Source organism: Salvia splendens, chromosome 7 (assembly GCF_004379255.2).
Source record: "Salvia splendens isolate huo1 chromosome 7, SspV2, whole genome shotgun sequence".
Taxonomy (NCBI): domain Eukaryota; kingdom Viridiplantae; phylum Streptophyta; class Magnoliopsida; order Lamiales; family Lamiaceae; genus Salvia; species Salvia splendens.
Genome location: NC_056038.1, coordinates 31,157,696 through 31,174,547, shown reverse-complemented (window position 1 = coordinate 31,174,547; position 16,852 = coordinate 31,157,696). Strand labels below are relative to the sequence as shown.

General features: G+C 38.1%; 2 protein-coding genes across 3 annotated transcripts; one reads left to right on the top strand and one right to left on the bottom strand.

Annotated features, from left to right (window-relative positions):
- The first annotated feature begins 5,134 nt into the window (after positions 1–5,134).
- On the top strand, positions 5,135–6,457 carry LOC121741336 (stem-specific protein TSJT1-like). Its single transcript, XM_042134059.1, has 4 exons — positions 5,135–5,461; positions 5,542–5,782; positions 5,882–6,002; positions 6,085–6,457. Exons 1-4 carry the CDS (start codon positions 5,163–5,165, stop codon positions 6,267–6,269), a joined length of 846 nt encoding a protein of 281 aa, XP_041989993.1. The 5' UTR covers positions 5,135–5,162; the 3' UTR covers positions 6,270–6,457.
- A 94-nt stretch (positions 6,458–6,551) lies between these two features.
- LOC121741335 (mediator of RNA polymerase II transcription subunit 16-like) lies at positions 6,552–15,662 on the bottom strand. Of its 2 annotated transcripts, XM_042134057.1 has the most exons (16): positions 15,123–15,662; positions 14,815–14,883; positions 12,929–13,017; positions 12,560–12,672; positions 12,279–12,380; positions 12,106–12,190; positions 11,045–11,641; positions 10,077–10,686; positions 9,850–9,929; positions 9,189–9,271; positions 8,823–9,059; positions 8,522–8,693; positions 7,854–8,374; positions 7,403–7,579; positions 6,929–7,282; positions 6,552–6,844 (listed from the first exon to the last, which is right to left on the bottom strand). In XM_042134057.1, the coding sequence occupies exons 1-16, from the start codon at positions 15,443–15,445 to the stop codon at positions 6,704–6,706; spliced, it is 3,753 nt and encodes a 1,250-aa protein (XP_041989991.1). In that variant the 5' UTR covers positions 15,446–15,662; the 3' UTR covers positions 6,552–6,703. The 2 variants fall into 2 exon arrangements, with proteins under 2 accessions (XP_041989991.1, XP_041989992.1); XM_042134058.1 differs by lacking the exons at positions 12,929–13,017; positions 14,815–14,883; positions 15,123–15,662 and having other exon boundaries at positions 12,106–12,185.
- Between the last annotated feature and the right edge of the window lie 1,190 nt (positions 15,663–16,852).

Here is a 16,852-nt window from a genome sequence, read left to right as displayed (position 1 = left end):
CGGGTCGTGCGGGTTGCTGAGCGTCTTCACGAAAGTCGACCACCTTGGGTAGATACTATCAGCGAGATAGTAACCCATGTGGTATGTATTTCCGTTGATAGTGAAGTCGATCGTCGGTGCTACACCATTCATCACATCATTGAAGAGCGGTGAAGAATAGAGCACGTTCAAGTCGTTGTTGGATCCGGCAACGCCGAAATATGCATGTCAAATCCATAGGCGATAGTCGGCGACCGCCTCAAGGATAAGTGTTGGGTCGCCGCCTTTGTGACCGCTTAGGTGTTGCCCCCTCCAAGCAGTCTGGCAATTCTTCAACCTCCAATGCATGCAGTCAATGCTGCCAAGCATTCCGGGAAAGCCATAGACTGATTCGTGAAGACGAAGCAACCGTTGGCAATCAACGGTGGTGGGTACCCGAAGGAATTCATCACCGAAAGTTGTACGAACGCCATCGCAAAAGTTTTTTAAACAAAGGATTCCAGTGGACTCACCGACATGCAAATACTCGTCGAAGAGGTCGGCCGTTTGCCCAGTAGCGAGTTGTCGGATGGCACACGTACACTTCTGCAACGGCGTGATACTTTGCCGGCCGGCTGCATCTGGACCTGTTTGGAAGAATTCAACACGTGCGGACAATGTGTTGACAATTCGCATAAACAAGCGCTTTGACATGCAAAAACGGCGCCTGAAGTAATCTGCCGGAAACCGCGGCTGGTCGGCAAAATAGTCGGCAACGAGCCTTTCGTGGGCTCCCTCCCTGTCACGATGGATGTAGCGGCGAGTTGATCTAGTTCGTTGAGGAGGAGGAGCGGGGGTATTCGCCACGACATATGCTTCATAAGCGGCACGATGTTGTTCGTAGTATTCTTGTTCTTCGCGCTCCGCTTCCGCCATAAGATGAGTGAAATCCATTTGAGGTTTTGAGTGAGAGATGAAGGTGAAGATAGGTTGTATGAAAATTATGAATGAGAGATGAATGAGGTATGATTTGATGTGATAAATGGATGATGAATGTGTGTATTTATAGATGATTTTGGGGGGGGGAATAAAAAAAATACAGAAAAAGGGCAAAAAAACGGACATATTTTTGGGATTTGGAAAATATATATTTTTTATCAGTTTTTATAATTAAATACCGATTTTTTTTTAAAAAAATAAAAATATTCAAAGGCAACGGCTATGCCGTTGCCCAATCGTAGCACGCCACGTCAGCTGCTCGCTGGCACGGACGTGCTCGATGCATCGAGCAGCGCCGTGCCAGCGGCGCGAGCGCAGCGGCGGACGACCTCCTCCGTGCCGCTGGCACGGACGGACTCCGTCCGTCCACAGTTGCAGATGCTCTAAGTCCACTTTTACACATCAATTTTGCAATTAATCCAAAAATAGTACTTCCTTCGTTTTGCAATTTTGCAATTTTAATGTATGATTGGAAAAGTAAGAGAGAAATAGAAAGATAAAGTTTTTAAAATATTGTTAGTGGAAAATGAGTCTCATTTTTATTAGATATAAAAAAAGTTTCTAAAATTAGAAAGTTCATTATTTGTAGAAACGACTAAAAAGAAAATAGTTTGGGGTACTTTTTAGGGACGGAGGAGGAGTACTAATATATGGAGTTGTGATTGAACTTTCTATAATGTACTTGAAAATACTAAATCTAAATCAAAACATTAAAGGACAAATTCGTGCGTTGTGTGTTGAACACACAGCAGCAATATATTCAGTGGGGACACAATCAAATAATTTTGCATTTGAGTATCATTCAATTAATACATTAAACAATTGTCTGTTGTAAAGAGATCATAATACCGATGGATTTTTCTCGAATGTGCTAAACCATTACTGTTCCACCCCAGTCATCAATCTATTATTGGTACTATCATATTTATTATTACTAACTGTCACTTGAATTTTTGATTGAATATTATGATTATTTCATAAGTAAGGCTGTAGTTTTTGAATCTTCAATCATATTAACTATAAATATCAATCTAGCTAGCTTGAATCAATGTATTTGTATTAAAATTCAATTTGATGAGAGTATTATGATTACAAAAGAGATTATGGGACAACTGTTCTAACTCAACCTAACAGTACGATTATTAGAGTGTCACAATCGGAGGAATTTGTGGATAGAAAAGATACACACGAAATTGTGAAATACTATCACATTCTACCTTCCCTTCCAAGTCGGTGCATCCAGTCCTGCCAACATAATAAATCCGACGGAAATCGCACCTTAATTAATCTTAAATTAATGGGAGAGAACATATGAAAATTTTCCTCCACATATAAAACGTTAGTTATTATTCTTTTAAATTTAGACGTATTGAAAGACAATATATATATATATATATATATATAAATATGTATAGTTCATTTATTTATAAATTAATACTATATTTTATATTTCAAAATTTAGTAAATAGAATACGATTGGAATAATATCATCGAGGTGGTAATATTCTTTATTTGGCTTGCGAATATGCGTGAAAGTAGACAATCCAATAAATTGGAGCGATTCAATGATCGATATTAATTAATTTCATTGTGACAAAGCCAACAACGGACCACTTGGAATTTAGATATTAGGTACGAGTCTTAATCTATGGCATCACATCATAGTATTCATATTTATAGTAATACTGAACATCTGGTTCGTTAATTTAATTATAAAAAAAGCGAATGAAACAGAAAAGAATATACTTGGAACTCCAGACATCCATAAAAATATGAGGCAACATGAACTAATTTTAATAGGATACATAACATTTAACAATTTGATGTGTTCAACGGTATAATATTTCCAATCACGATATAAATAATTGTACACGATTTCTAGAAATTTGTGTTCGACGATTTCTTCTTATAATTATGAACGAAAGTAGCAGTATTTGATCTCAGGTTCCAGGATTTTTGGATCTATTGCACATGAACGAAAATTTTGTGTCTGCCTATATTTGAGATATCATGTTTCAGAAAGAAAAAAAGGCTACAATAAATGCATTTATTTATTGCGTCATTGCGTGCATCTTTTTTATTCTAAGTTTACACGTTAGATATTGTAAAAAGTGGAAGACCAATAGCATGCCGCTGATTTTGATCATCGTTGCAACTTTTTATGCTTTGTTTTTCCGTTTCTGTGGTCAAACACTCAAATGCAAGTGGTTATATACATAATTATTTAGAAAAATGTGACGCAGTTGTTGAATTTTATATTGTTAGAGCCAATCTAATTTGAAGATTGCATGCTATTCTAGAATAATCTAGTTCGAAAATAACCGTTTTTCCAAATAAAAAAGAGAGTGAAAAAATATTAAAATAAACCTTTTGTCAAAAAGTTAGGAAGAGTACTTTACAAGACATTACGAGCATTTGGATCTCTCAAGAAATATTATAATCCTTCCCTAAGAAATAGAAATAGAAGCGATTGGGTGGGCCTTGTTGTGGGCCGATCCCAGGCTTTTCACAGTATATGTTAGCTTAGTGCTATACATACAGGAATTTTCACCAATTAGGTATATCAACATTGTATTATTTGTATCTTAATTTCAAAAACTCATTTGTATTGTAAATTCTTATGATCTGTAAAGCGCTATTTGAACTTATAGAAAATTGAAAATTTGTTTTTTTGCAGACTTTCAGTATAAACTTTTAGTGAAACTACAAAGTTTAAATATTTGTAACCGGATTACTCATATAAAAGTAGGTTATTTCTTAAATAAAAAAATAGCTTCCGATTTTTAAGTATAAACCATAAGATGAAACTACAGTATTATTATAAGATAATTGGGCTTGATATAGGATTGAGGAGGGCCAACTTAACAAATCATTCGGTTATAGGACCAGCTGCATCGGACCATCCAATGGAAAACTTTTAATTGGAGCCATTTTTCAATAATATCACGATTTCTTAGTTTCTCCATCGAAATATCCATAATATAGATAAGGACAAGATAACGGGGGAGAAATCAATTGCTAATTAATTAGCCATAAGATCAAATCGTAACCATTAGTATTTGAAATAATGGCATATGAATTATATTTTAAATTAAAAAAATTATTAAATAAATTTAAAGGGTATTAATGTCAATTCTCTCTCATCAAAATCATCTTAAAACTTTTAATTTATGTAACTCTCTCTATTTAAATTATTTTTTCACAAAAAATATATCAAATTTTAAATGGATTCCAACGAGATCTCAATTGCATATGTTCCGACGATGTTTGGGTGATGAAATTTGATAAATTATATTTCAATTTTCGTACGTGTTGATAATCAGATTTTATCAACAAATGTAAAAAAATCTCAATATAGTGTATACAAAATCTCAATATAATGTAGGTAAAATATCACTAAAAATGTGTTGCTATTTTCTTGTACTTGTGTTGATATTCTCATGTCATATTGTTGATATTTGTAATACACTGTGTTGATATAAAAAAACACCCACGAAAATTATCATATGAGACGGTATTACCCTTTTGTTGATATTTTGTCTACTATTTATTAAAATTTGTGAGTTTTAATCTCATCCACTCATTTTAAAATCTAAGAGTGTAGATTTAGTTTTAATTTTATATTATGATGTTATAAGCATTAGAAGATAGCCCTAAAAAGCTATAATATAAATGTTATTGTGGATTGCATATGGCCCTGTTAGTAATTCCAAATTTATGTTAAATACTATTTGTTACCATCACTCTTATTTAATCCTCATTTAGTACGAAGTACAGTATAATTTAATTTGTTTTATTCATTTAATTTGGTTTTAATCACTTAAATATTGTTCACAGTTGGTATCAAGTTAATATAACATGGAGTTTTGTTCTACTGAGCGCGACTTGTGGGCGACATGACACGCCATCCACCCTTTTCTTTTTATATTTTTAAAAATAATTTAGTTTATTTTCTCTAATCAATTTCTGACTTAGTTCTAAATTGTCGAATATCACATTTTTTTTTCTTCTCCGAGTAAACGAATTCTGATTTTTAAGTAATTTGCATAATTGATTATGTTAATGATAATTTTGGTGATGCTAAAATTAAAATAAATACTCCATAAATAAAATAAATAATACTATTAATGTATTCTAAATATTTCTCATTTCCATTTCCTGGTTTTACAACCGAATTTGCCGCTCCAACGCATCAAATTTCATCCATGCATTTCCCATCGCTCTATGCATATGCATTCATCCATCTGCTTTTATTTATACCATTTCCGTCTCTAGAGAGAGAAATTAAATTGGTAAAAATGCTGTCTATATTCAGGAACGGCGTGATTGATCCACCGCGCGAGCTACACAGCCCAGCCCCAATGGCAGCCTCTGTCAGATCCAAAACTCCAGATGATACTCTAAAGGATTTCTTAGATTCAAACCCCAAAAATGGCTACTCCGTTCAATTCGTCGACAAGGCCGCCCTAGCTCACGCCTCACCTCAGCTTACCCGCTATCGAAGGTAAAATCGGCACAATCGCCTTACAATTGAATGAATTTTGGTTGGTTGATTTGAATTTTGAAATGTGACGACGATTGCAGTTTGTTCTCGGGGGTGGATGACGTGTACTGCATTTTCATGGGGGATTTGAAGAACCTGTGCCTCCTGAACAAGCAGTACGGGCTGACAAAGTGTGGAAATGAGGCGCTGTTCGTGATCGAGGCGTACCGGACTCTCCGCGACCGCAGCCCCATGCCCGCGCATCAGGTGATCAATGAGCTCGAAGGCAGCTTCGCTTTTGTCATCTACGATCACAAATATGGCACTGTCTTCGCCGCCCTCGTAAGCAGTCGAATGCATTTTCTCGATTTCTCATAATCGTCTTGTTCAATTGATTTGACGAATTGGTGTGTGTGTGTTTTTTTTTAATTTGAAATGTAGGGTAGTGATAAGGCGTTGAATTTGTTTTGGGGAGTGTCATCTGATGGATCGGTGATGATATCGGACAATGTTGGCCTTATAAAAGCAAGCTGCAGAAAATCGTATGCTCCATTTCCACCTGGTATGTATATATGTGTGTGGATAAATCAAATCTAGGATTAATTAGTAAATTGGTTAGTAAGGTGAGAAATTGGAAAATGCAGGATGCTTGTACCATAGCGATAAAGGATTGACAAGCTTCGAGCACCCGATGCATAAGATGAAGGCGATGCCGAGAATCGACAGCGAAGGCGCAATGTGCGGATCGTATTTCGCTGTGGATGCCTATTCTAAGGTTAACAGCATGCCCCGCGTTGGCAGTTCTGCTAACTGGGCAACCTGGGGCTGATCCTTTCAATCCTCATCATCATTCTTTTCAACTCACCACACATAATTTCTTTCTTTTTTTCTTTTACTTTTTTAATAATTCGATCTTGATTGTATCTTTGATTATTAATCCCCTGTTGTCGGAACCTAAATTTGGGTTTTGGTTCTAGTTTTTATTATTATAATTATTATTATTATTACAAATGTAAATATGGTGTCAGTTCTGGAGTTTTTACTTTTTATGACATTATTATTAGTATTAGTATTAGTATTAGTGTTGTTGATATAAGAATGAGATGGCTGATTATCACAAAACCAGAGTTAAAAAAAATGCTAAAATCTTGTTCACAAAATTGATGTGAAAGCAGATTACAATTCTATCCTACATTATATACAGAAAAATGTGAAGCAAACCATTACCAGATGTTCTACATTGAAAGAGAGAAGGTTGTTTATCTAGACGACCCGAACCCATGTTCCGCCGCACATTGGGCACCCGTATGCCCAGCGGCTGATCCACCATATTTCTTTCTCATTCTGATTTGAGGGAGTAGCAGCTGAACCAAATGCACACGTCTGCCGCAAGCATCTTATGCACTGCAACCAAATAGGATATTCAGAAACAACAGACGAAGAAGATATTACATGAGAGGTCAAGCTCAATGATAAATGGCAACCTACTTTGTACCATGTTCCTTCAAGCCCTGTTTTCCAGACAGCAGTTATAACATCTCTCCGGGATCCCATGATCCCGTAGTATGCTCCAAGGCCCACTGAGGTATTCAATCCAAAAGCTGCATCTCGTTCTGACATCCTACGCTTTCTCGGCCACAGGGTGTGAGTTCCATTATGAGCATCTACATTTTCAGATGAGCTGCTGTATTTAGTGCCCTCATCTGATACACTTGTGCCATCTCGATCTGACCAGGGTCCTCCAAACATATTCCTCTTGTGCCATTCTTCAGCTGGGGGGTGGAGTTCCAACTCACGAAGAAGCAGACCTGCAGCATCTGCACCTCTAGGCCGGGGCATATTCTGCAGTACAGCATAAGTGGAAGACCATTATATCAGTGATTAATAGGCCTTTTATTAGTTTAAAATGCTCGGGCTACAGAACCACAGACAACAAGTATAACTTCATCTACCATAATGTACCTGCATATGAGGGCCAAGTGAAGCTTCAACAACCTCTGGTAGAACTGTGTAGTTACCATCAATGTAATGAAGGCGGACTTGGATGTTGCTGCTCCCCACCTGTGAAAGTGGCAGTTGATGTTGCAATCCTGATGTCCTTCGACAGAGATCCATAAGTATAAGGAAGAGGACTTTCACCTGCATGGATATCATATAAACCGAAGATATAAACAAGGCAACTCAGGGTAAATTGCAAACAAAATTATCTAAGAGAGTTACTCCATGTGTCATCCCAATGAGTAAATAAGTACTTTAGTAGCAAGTAAAGGTGTAGGATGATGATGTAATGCTACATTTATAGTATTAAGAAGTTCAGATTGAAAAAGATTATTGATTCAAAACTGCTCATGCAAAACTGAGAATTTCTAGTTAATTTCCCTATCTTGAAAATAAATAGTTGCAACAACTGTACCTCCTCAAACGTATATCCTTGACCAGCATTACCGGAACCTAATCTTGACCGGCTAGTTGGACCTTCTTCGGGTGCCTTCACACTATTTCCTACCTGCCCAGTCCTTGGCTGTGTTTCTTCTGAACTGATAGCAGTCGATGCGGGCTTTACAGTTATTGAGTTGGTTTCTTCTGATTTGCTCAAAATACCAATCTGAGGCTTTTGGACCGACGAATCGTTATTTCTTTGAGCAGCTCCAATAAAGCGGGGAAGTTGTGTTCGCCGAAAGAAAAAACAAAATAGCAGAAGTTGGCATAATCGATGAAGGAAATGGCAGTCTCCAATGAGCCGAACAGCTGGAGTTCCTGGAAATGTTCCTGTGTTGATACTTATTGGCATAAATGTTGAATGGCCACTTATGGGGTTCGGAGCTGTGCTTGGAACAGCGGTATCATTTGTACTACTGATCTTTGCAATAGCCCCTTGTACCCAGGCTTGCATCTGAGTACTACCTGTGGAGCTTGTGGTTCCACCTTGTGAAGCTGAAGATGAAGCGCAAAGGATATTCAAAAGTCAGGAGAACATAAAAGACGAGGACACCCAATTATAACTCAAGCTGAGGGCAGTAAAATTCTTTTGTGCGGACAAGAATCTTGAAACCATATCTGGAACTAACATTGCATACTTACCCTGAGTTGTTGCAGGAGCAGTAGTACTTTGTGTAGGGCTCGTCACCAAATTACGACTCCCACCTGTACCTGAGGTAGCGGCATGACTTGCCAGTGTACGACAGAAGCTTGCATATCGTCGCAAACGTGTAATGAAGTGTGAAGCCAGATCAAGGACCGCATCAACATAAGCCTGGATCATCACACAGTACACTAAGGTTGGCACTATTAATGAAACATATACATGTCAATTGCACATGCGAAATGCAAGAAATATAAAAATATCATGAAGGTAAGGCAAGACAAGCTAAAAGTGACAAACCTGGATACTTAGAACAAGCGCTGGATCAACAGCCATTGCATCAGCATCAATATTAGATAGTGTCTCACCAGATGCTTGCCAAGGTTCTTGCACCAGAGCTGAAGGATTTATTAAAGCTGATTCAATTCCTTTACCGAGCATGTCCAACAATAACCTTGCTTGCATGTCAAGGACCATGGCTCTAACCTCTTGAGCACTTGTGCCTTCAAGAAGCCTACATTTTATTCTGTCCAAACTCTGCATTTCCAGATAAATATGATGTAAGTTTTGAAATCATGTCTCCAGGTGTGTCATACAAAGATTTACACTCAGCTTTCTATCATATAATCAAAACAAGAAATTGAAAATGAGCACCAACTAACATACAGGTCCATACTGCTGCCTGTGTTGAGTTGAGGGAAGGGAGTGGAAGTCAGCATCCAGTACAGCAATGACACTGTTCAGCGATACTGGAATGTATAGGTGCACAAATCAGCAAGAAGCAAAACCATATTTGAACATAAAATATCCAACGAACGTGAACTGCTTGTTTACTCACTCCAGTTATTCTTGCCCTATCCAGATTAGTATGAGGCATGAAGGGGTGTTTGCTTTATGTGATAGGTTGCATATATAAAAATAATAGTGGCTAACCCATCACATACTTTGAGCTTATTAGATCATGTAATTTTTCAAAACTCGATCCTATGCATTGTTAATCTAAGCTATCATCCAAAAGTAAAAGCCCCCCTATGGGGATGTGCGTATCAAATTCTGCAATGACAATTAAATTAGGTCTTATACATAATGGAAATTGATATGAATTTTCTTCTCCCTTTTTGTTTTGGTTTTTTGGGGCTGAGTGCAAAATGACCAGTTTCTATTCCAGACCCACACGCTTATCAGTTTACATGCCAAATTTTGCAGCATCCTACCACTGAGACATGATTACATGAGAATGCTTTTGTTCCACTATCAGCCTATGATGCTGCCGTATACTAGGACAGTATAACTTTACAACCTGAATAGAGGAACTAAGCTCTCTTACCAATGCCATCCTCTGCAGCACTCTGTGTGCAGCCAACTGCATCCCACCAATCAACTCCTACCAAAAGACTCCACCAAAACCTACACAGGCATGAAGTCAAAAGAGGTGTGACATGCAGAATCACAAAACCAATCCGCACTCAATATAATACAGGCAGAGTCAAAATATATCAGCCAATGTAGGATTAGGCTCAACAGAACAACCTTTCAACTATCTACTCAACATACCTCTCAGCAATAGCTCGCTCCCACATTGCAGAGTTGGCTTTTGCTTGACTACTAGGAACAGGAGGAAGCACCCGTATAATTTTCAATATAGTACAATCCTTGCTACCATCATGCCAAACAGATGCTGAACAGCAACTGGTAGAAGAGAATGCCGGAGCAGCAATGGCGGAGCCAACATTAATCTGGTAGCTATCAACAGCTGCGAAGTTTGCACCAGAGAAAACATGAACCCCACCTTGAAGAAAAGAAACAGCAATCTCACCACCATGAGCAGAGTACACTATCCGAGCAAGCGTTCTTATATCACTAGGCAGATCAAAAGGATCAAAACTGACTCTTTTCTCAACACCAGATTCAGGAGTTACTTTTCCATCCCGGATTGGTGGTATGGCCACTCCTCCAGGACATTTGAACTCACTAGGTGCTGGTACGCATTTATTCACTTTACTCACCCAAACTGTTTGCTTAGGTGTATGGCCACCAAAATTAGAGCTAGGATTCCCAAAAATCTGATGGATCACTACATTCTCTACAGATGATTCCCAACGTTGAACTCTCCAGCCATTGACAGAAGGACCTTCGTCAGGATCATAGGGGGACATGTACTGCCCTGCACAGAGACTCAAAGCCATTACATTTTGATAAACAGTTAAACACACAACAACTTGACAAATAACTTCCACCTCTACAGTAAAAACGACAAAACGTATTCTGTCTGTCACTCTCAAATGTGTTCTCTTTCTTGTATTTTGTTGCTAATGTAGAGGTGAGTGACAGGGGCCCAAACCCTCTCATCCCCGAAAAATGTCGTTATAGAAAGAACGCATGCATATGAATAATGAATAATGTTACTCAAAGTGGATGTAACAAGCATAAATCAGTCAATATGTAGGCCCGCAGCTGATGAGAATTCAAGTAAATGGTAAAGGCAAAAAAAGATGTGGGCCTGTTAGTATCAAAGTAAATACCTTCAACTATCACAACAGAGATTACAGAACCACCACATGTTGGATCGAAGGCAACTGCAGTGACACCAGAACCCCAAGTTGTTGTAGCTGCCGACTGAGCAGCAGCTTCAGGGCTGACATATGCAGAAAAGTTGGAAACAGGAGAACAATGCAGTATTACCACATCACTGTAATCCTGTTCTGTCTTTTTCACACCTTGTTTTGCTTCTAATAACAAATACTCCTGCCAGCTAAACAGATATGCAGCAAGAGGGGCAAAACCATCCCAGGAAGGAGGATTGAGTGAGGGGGGAACTTCATTGTTCACACTTGTTTTGGGAATGGCTTGGAAACCATTTCCGGGGCCAGGTGTTACTTCCCAAACAACAACAGTTGATGGGTTTACTATGGGGACTCCAGCCACATGCAATGCTCCAGAATCTGTGACAATAGCATCAGCAGCCATGATTCCACTAGGTCCAGCACCCAAAATCCCTTTACTGGTGCAAAACCACTTGGAACGAGCACCACTCTGATTGGGTGGCCATTGGGACCAGTGTAGCTGAACAGAGCCCGAAGAGAAAACAGAGCAAACACAAAGAAAATTTGGCCAACCAGCTGTCACCAGATGTAAAGAAAATTGCTCAGATGTAATTCTAGAAACAAGATTGATCAAGGAACATTTCTTATGGTTAACTATACTTGGCTAATGGATTACAGTAGACAGTTCGAATCAAGATGAGTAATCTCCAATTGCTGTTATTTCTTAATAAGGGTCAAAAGGAATGTTTCTTCCTCGTCATTTTCCTTACTACATGCAGCAGACCAAAGATTAGAAATTCAGAATTACTACTCATTAAGGAAGGACCCTTATAGATTCTGAAAATTGTTGTAAATATAACGTCAGCAGCTACTTTCAGTTAAATATAGTAATTATAAAACAGCAAAGAAGAGTATCTGAATATATATAAATTTAGCTGTCTATATCCTGCAAAGATGCCAAGATCACAAAATGATGAACAAAAAATAATAACAGAGCGATATACACCAAAGAAACAATGCGGAAAAAACAAAAGATGAACCTGGAGCATGTGGTTGCTGCGAAAGGAATTTCTCCTCAAATGTAGACTTGGTGGAACCACTAGATCTAGCTGAGAGTCTCCTATACTAGTTTTGCAACAAACAAAGGTTCGCATGAGTCATAAAATATTTCCTAAATTCTCTCCATATCTAAGATGATCAAAGGTATACATACAGGAGAAGCTCCTGAGAGCCACTTTGTAACAACTGCAATATCCTGGCGCCATTCATATTCAAGCTGCCAGCAACTAGCTTCTTTTACAAGATTTGCCGGTCCCTGAACAGAGAGCACCAAATCAAAAGGATTGTAATGCAGATGAGTCAGAAAAGATTTTTTTTTCTCAGGATCTATGGTAGATGATAACTGCTCCAAGCACAATGCATTGTCACTCACAATCCAGTTCTACAACTGTGACAAAGGCCACTAATTTTCAAGCAGACTCAAGATTTTTATACCTGGGAAGGCTGCGTCCAAATGGTTATCCGTCCATGGAAATTAGCTATGAGCAGTGCACGTGGACATGAAGTAGGTGACCACTCAATGAACTGAACAGAGTCGCGAGGCGAATCTGTCAAAAAAAAACATAAACCAGCCATCTAGTTGGAATACAGTGCGATAGCATCCCTTTCAAATAAACAGTAGGATACCAATTTGTCTTAGTAAGCATTATCTACGTCCTCTTGAAACTCTCACTATTATAAAGATGAATAGCACTCAAACAAAAAAGTATAGAAAAAGAAAGAAGCATCATATTGGTGAAAATGAAGATGAATTTTCAACCATGCATCAAAATTGTAATAATAATGCCAAGTCGGAGACTATACCTGCAATGACATTGAATACTGTGCATTCAGTAGGTCGCTCAGGTATGACTATATGTATTGGGATCCAAAATGGAGGATTTGCAGTTGAACTACAAAGACAAATATAATGAAGAATACATCAGCACAAAGCATCCGCATTTACAACTATCAACAGTCACAAACTTGTTTACGAGTCAACATTGTGGGTCATATTATCTAGTCTAGAAGCATATATCGAGCAGAGAACAGCCATTTATACAAAACGAGGGGAAAGAGAGAACATGAGAGAGAGAGAGAGAGAGAGAGAGAGAGAGAGAGAGAGACAAGAGAGAGAGAGATGCAATATATTGAGCAACATATTCTGGATAGATAACATTGTCCAGTAGATGTTTAAACTAGCCACAGAAAAATGCAATATCAAATTGATCAATATTCAATACAATATTGATTATTACAGGATGATTGCCAGCTACAGGCTTTTCGCTCGTCGTCCGCCCAACCAACCAACGTTTCCCAACACGCATCAAAACCACCTCCACACGGAGCCAGGATTTGACATAAAGAGGGGCACAAATATATTTATAAATAGATTTTGTAGTAATGTGAAGGAGCATTTAAAGGAAAATAGTATAAAATAAATTTTAAAATTTGAAGAAAAATACCATTGCTATAAACTTTTGAGGAGGGGAAAATGCCCCACCAACACTCTTATGTACATTCGCCCATGAAAGGGACGAGTCACTGACCAGAGAGGAACAAAAACCTAATCTCATGACACTTGTCGGACATTAAGTAATTGATCCTTTGGATACCACTCTTCAATTGTTTGAGGATTATTTATAGAGAACGTAGAAGATTAAATCAATTTTACTAAAGATTTTAATCTAAATCAAATCTATTAAAGATAAACATGAAAGCAAACCCTACTAAATATAAACATGGAGATAGTAACAAACTCTTAACTCCTAAATCTATCAACCCCACATTCCACTAACTCATTTCACTCAAATTTTATTACATAACATAAAAAAGTAGTAGGAATCACATTCCCCTAACTTTTTCAACTATCTTCCTTTACATTTCTTAAAACTCATGCCGGTTCTATTAGCAAGCTTCAATTCGTGGGTTCCTCGCTCTTCGCCCCGAGTTTTTATCTTAACGTCCGGTGCCACGTGCCCATAACAACACTTGTAAGAACTAGACTTCTATAGACTTGCAAATAGGCAACTCTAGACTCAACCAATTGAGTCTTATAATCCCAATTACCTAACATGGTCTCAAGTTTAGCTATAGTCCCTACTGGATGTACTAAAGTTGTGGTTGCAATCCAAAAGCAGAGTCTCCAATCGATCACTAACTAAACTCCCAAAAGCACCAAGGATCTAAATTACAATTACCCTCTCAAGCCCTCAGTTTATTGAAACTATGCTCTCTATGTTCCTATTCTTCAGTCGAACCCCATCTCTCAAATCTTGGCTTACCAAATAGACATGCTCGTGTGGTGATCAACCATTCAAACACACAATATAGCCAAGAACATGAAGTAAAGAAACCAAACAAAGCAATAAATCAAAACACAAACTAATCCTTTACATGTCCACTTAGTCTCCTACGATAAGGGATCCAACCAAGGTTATTCATTGTTTTATGACATGAGGCACTGTGACAGTGGTAACCACCAATGGAGTATGGGAACTATTGTACTCTTAATAGTTGGGAATATGAAATTTCTTTTGTAGGCTTCAGTTGGAACTCACTCTAAATATATATCAAAACAAGCAAAGAAGCATAATGTTGTGCAAGAAAAAAATGTTCAAATAAAGCGGTGGCTGAAGAAAGTATCTTTGAATACATATGTGGTGCGACTAAGATGCATAGAAAGAAGGTGCAAAATATTATGGCATGACCTCGGAATTCTTGCACAGGTTTCTGATGCACAAGCTATGCAATTCAACTTCCCACACCAAGCAACAACACTGCAAGATAACCAACACAAATATCAAATAAGACAGAGAAAAGGAAATTATTTGAGATGCAAAATACGGTTTTAGAAAAAAGCACCAAATCATCCACAACACCCTCACAAAAAGAAGAGTGGGGGAAGGGAAAAAATAAGTGAATAACAAACATAAGAACTATAGTCCAACAAAGCTAATTAACAGTGACTGAGAATGGTTACAACCAGTAATTCACCAAAATTAATCTAAAAACACACCTAAAGGTTCGGCAGAGCTCTGGAACGCTCATCTTATGCAGCAAATTCGACTTGGGCTGCTTAAGCTTGATGTGAAAAACGGTGGCTGGGGTGGCGGAATCCTCATCCACAGAATCGTCAGTGGAGTTGGCAGGCGCAGCTACTGGAGGGTCCTTGTCCGTCATCACCACGTCCTCCTCCTCCTCCGCGGCGGCAGCGTCTGCTTTATCGGAAGAGGCAGATCCAGGAGAAGATGGTTGGAGGTCGGATTTGTTAGTGGCAGTGGGAGCTGATGGTGGGGGTGGGTCCGGTGGGGGTTGCTTGGAATTGGTGGTGTTATTCATTTAGAAAGAACACCAATTGACCAAAAACCCTAATATATAATTGATATAGGTGGAGAGAGAGAGAGAGAGAAAGGAGAGGTGAGAAAGTCAGAATTGAAGGCGACAGGAATGACTGTAGTGAGGGAGAGGGAAAGGGGTGGATGGGATGATTGGATTTGGGGGTTAAGGGGAAGACAAGTGAGCATAGCATATCCCAGGTGATTGTGTTTCTTCCTGTTTTCGCTTTGCTTTGCTTTGCTTTTTCTCCGTTAAGTCTGTTGTCCTAAATCTGTAGGGCCGTTTGAATGGAATGCGGTTTAAGAGCATCTCCAGTGGTCGGATGTCCGAGTCCATTCGGTTTAAGAGCATCTCCAGTGGTCGGATGTCCCACTCGGACATCCACTAGGACATCCCAAAAACACTCCATGTCACGTCACTAGGACTTCTCATCCCACTGCCACGTCACTAGGACATCTCCTTCACAATCCGCCCTTATTTCATTTTATTATTTTAAAGTTGTTCTTACTTCATTTTATTATTTGACTTCTATGCTTCTTGTATATGATAAATAAAAATAATTATTATTTAGAAAATTGTGTACTTTGCCTTTTTAAGAGTTGTAAAGAAAAATAGTTTTGAGTACAAATTACAATTATTTTTTGTGTATTATTTTAAAAATTGTAATTTTTTTTAATCTAGTTGATTTAACAGGTTGGGCCGAAACCTGAAATTTAAGATGTAACCCGAAACATTATAATTCAAATGACTCATAAAATAGTCTGACAATCTGATAGAGTTAGCCTAATTTGTTAGGATTTGCAGTACAAGACTAGCAAATCAGATTAATTCACCGAACAATTGCATACATAGAACGCAAACAATTTGTTCTCTCTCTTACTTTACATGTTCGCCACTTTAATTATTTTATCATTTTTTCAACACAAGTGCAAAATTAAAGCGGCTCGCTTGTGGTGGGACGGAGGGAGTATAAAATAATTAAATCCCTAAACGTGATATCTAAAGTTAGTCAAACATGCCGTTAATGATTTTCGAAAGAATTCTGCATGGACCGCGACTTCTTCACGTGATGTTTCTATACTCTATGGCGTATCTTGTAATTTGTTTTCCACAAACTCTTTATTTGACATTTGTGTGGCAAAGTTTATTAAGTTATATATGACTCGACTAGAAAGGAGATATGACTTCAACTATGGAGAAGTAAAATTTTGAAATTCCCAAAAGGGAATTTTTTTAAAATTGGATAATACGGGATTATGGTTTATGTCTGTCTAGTCTTATGGAGTATTTATAATGAGTCAAAGAACCGTAACCTTTACTAATAATTTGAGCATAAATTCAATCCAAGCACAACATCTTAATATTGATTGTCCGTCCAATCCTAAAATTATGAATAATTTAGGTTTCCTC

Excerpts from the sequence above, each read along its gene's own strand:
- LOC121741336 (XM_042134059.1), top strand. The coding sequence starts at position 5,163 with ATGCATTTCCCATCGCTCTATGCATATGCATTCATCCATCTGCTTTTA. Across the intron at positions 5,462-5,541 it reads CAGCTTACCCGCTATCGAAG|TTTGTTCTCGGGGGTGGATG; the intron begins GTAAAATCGGCA and ends CGACGATTGCAG. Across the intron at positions 6,003-6,084 it reads GTATGCTCCATTTCCACCTG|GATGCTTGTACCATAGCGAT; the intron begins GTATGTATATAT and ends TGGAAAATGCAG.
- LOC121741335 (XM_042134057.1), bottom strand. The coding sequence starts at position 15,445 with ATGAATAACACCACCAATTCCAAGCAACCCCCACCGGACCCACCCCCA. Across the intron at positions 13,018-14,814 it reads ACCTGTGCAAGAATTCCGAG|TTCAACTGCAAATCCTCCAT; the intron begins GTCATGCCATAA and ends TTGTCTTTGTAG. Across the intron at positions 9,060-9,188 it reads ACAGGCAGCAGTATGGACCT|AGTTTGGACAGAATAAAATG; the intron begins GTATGTTAGTTG and ends CTGGAAATGCAG.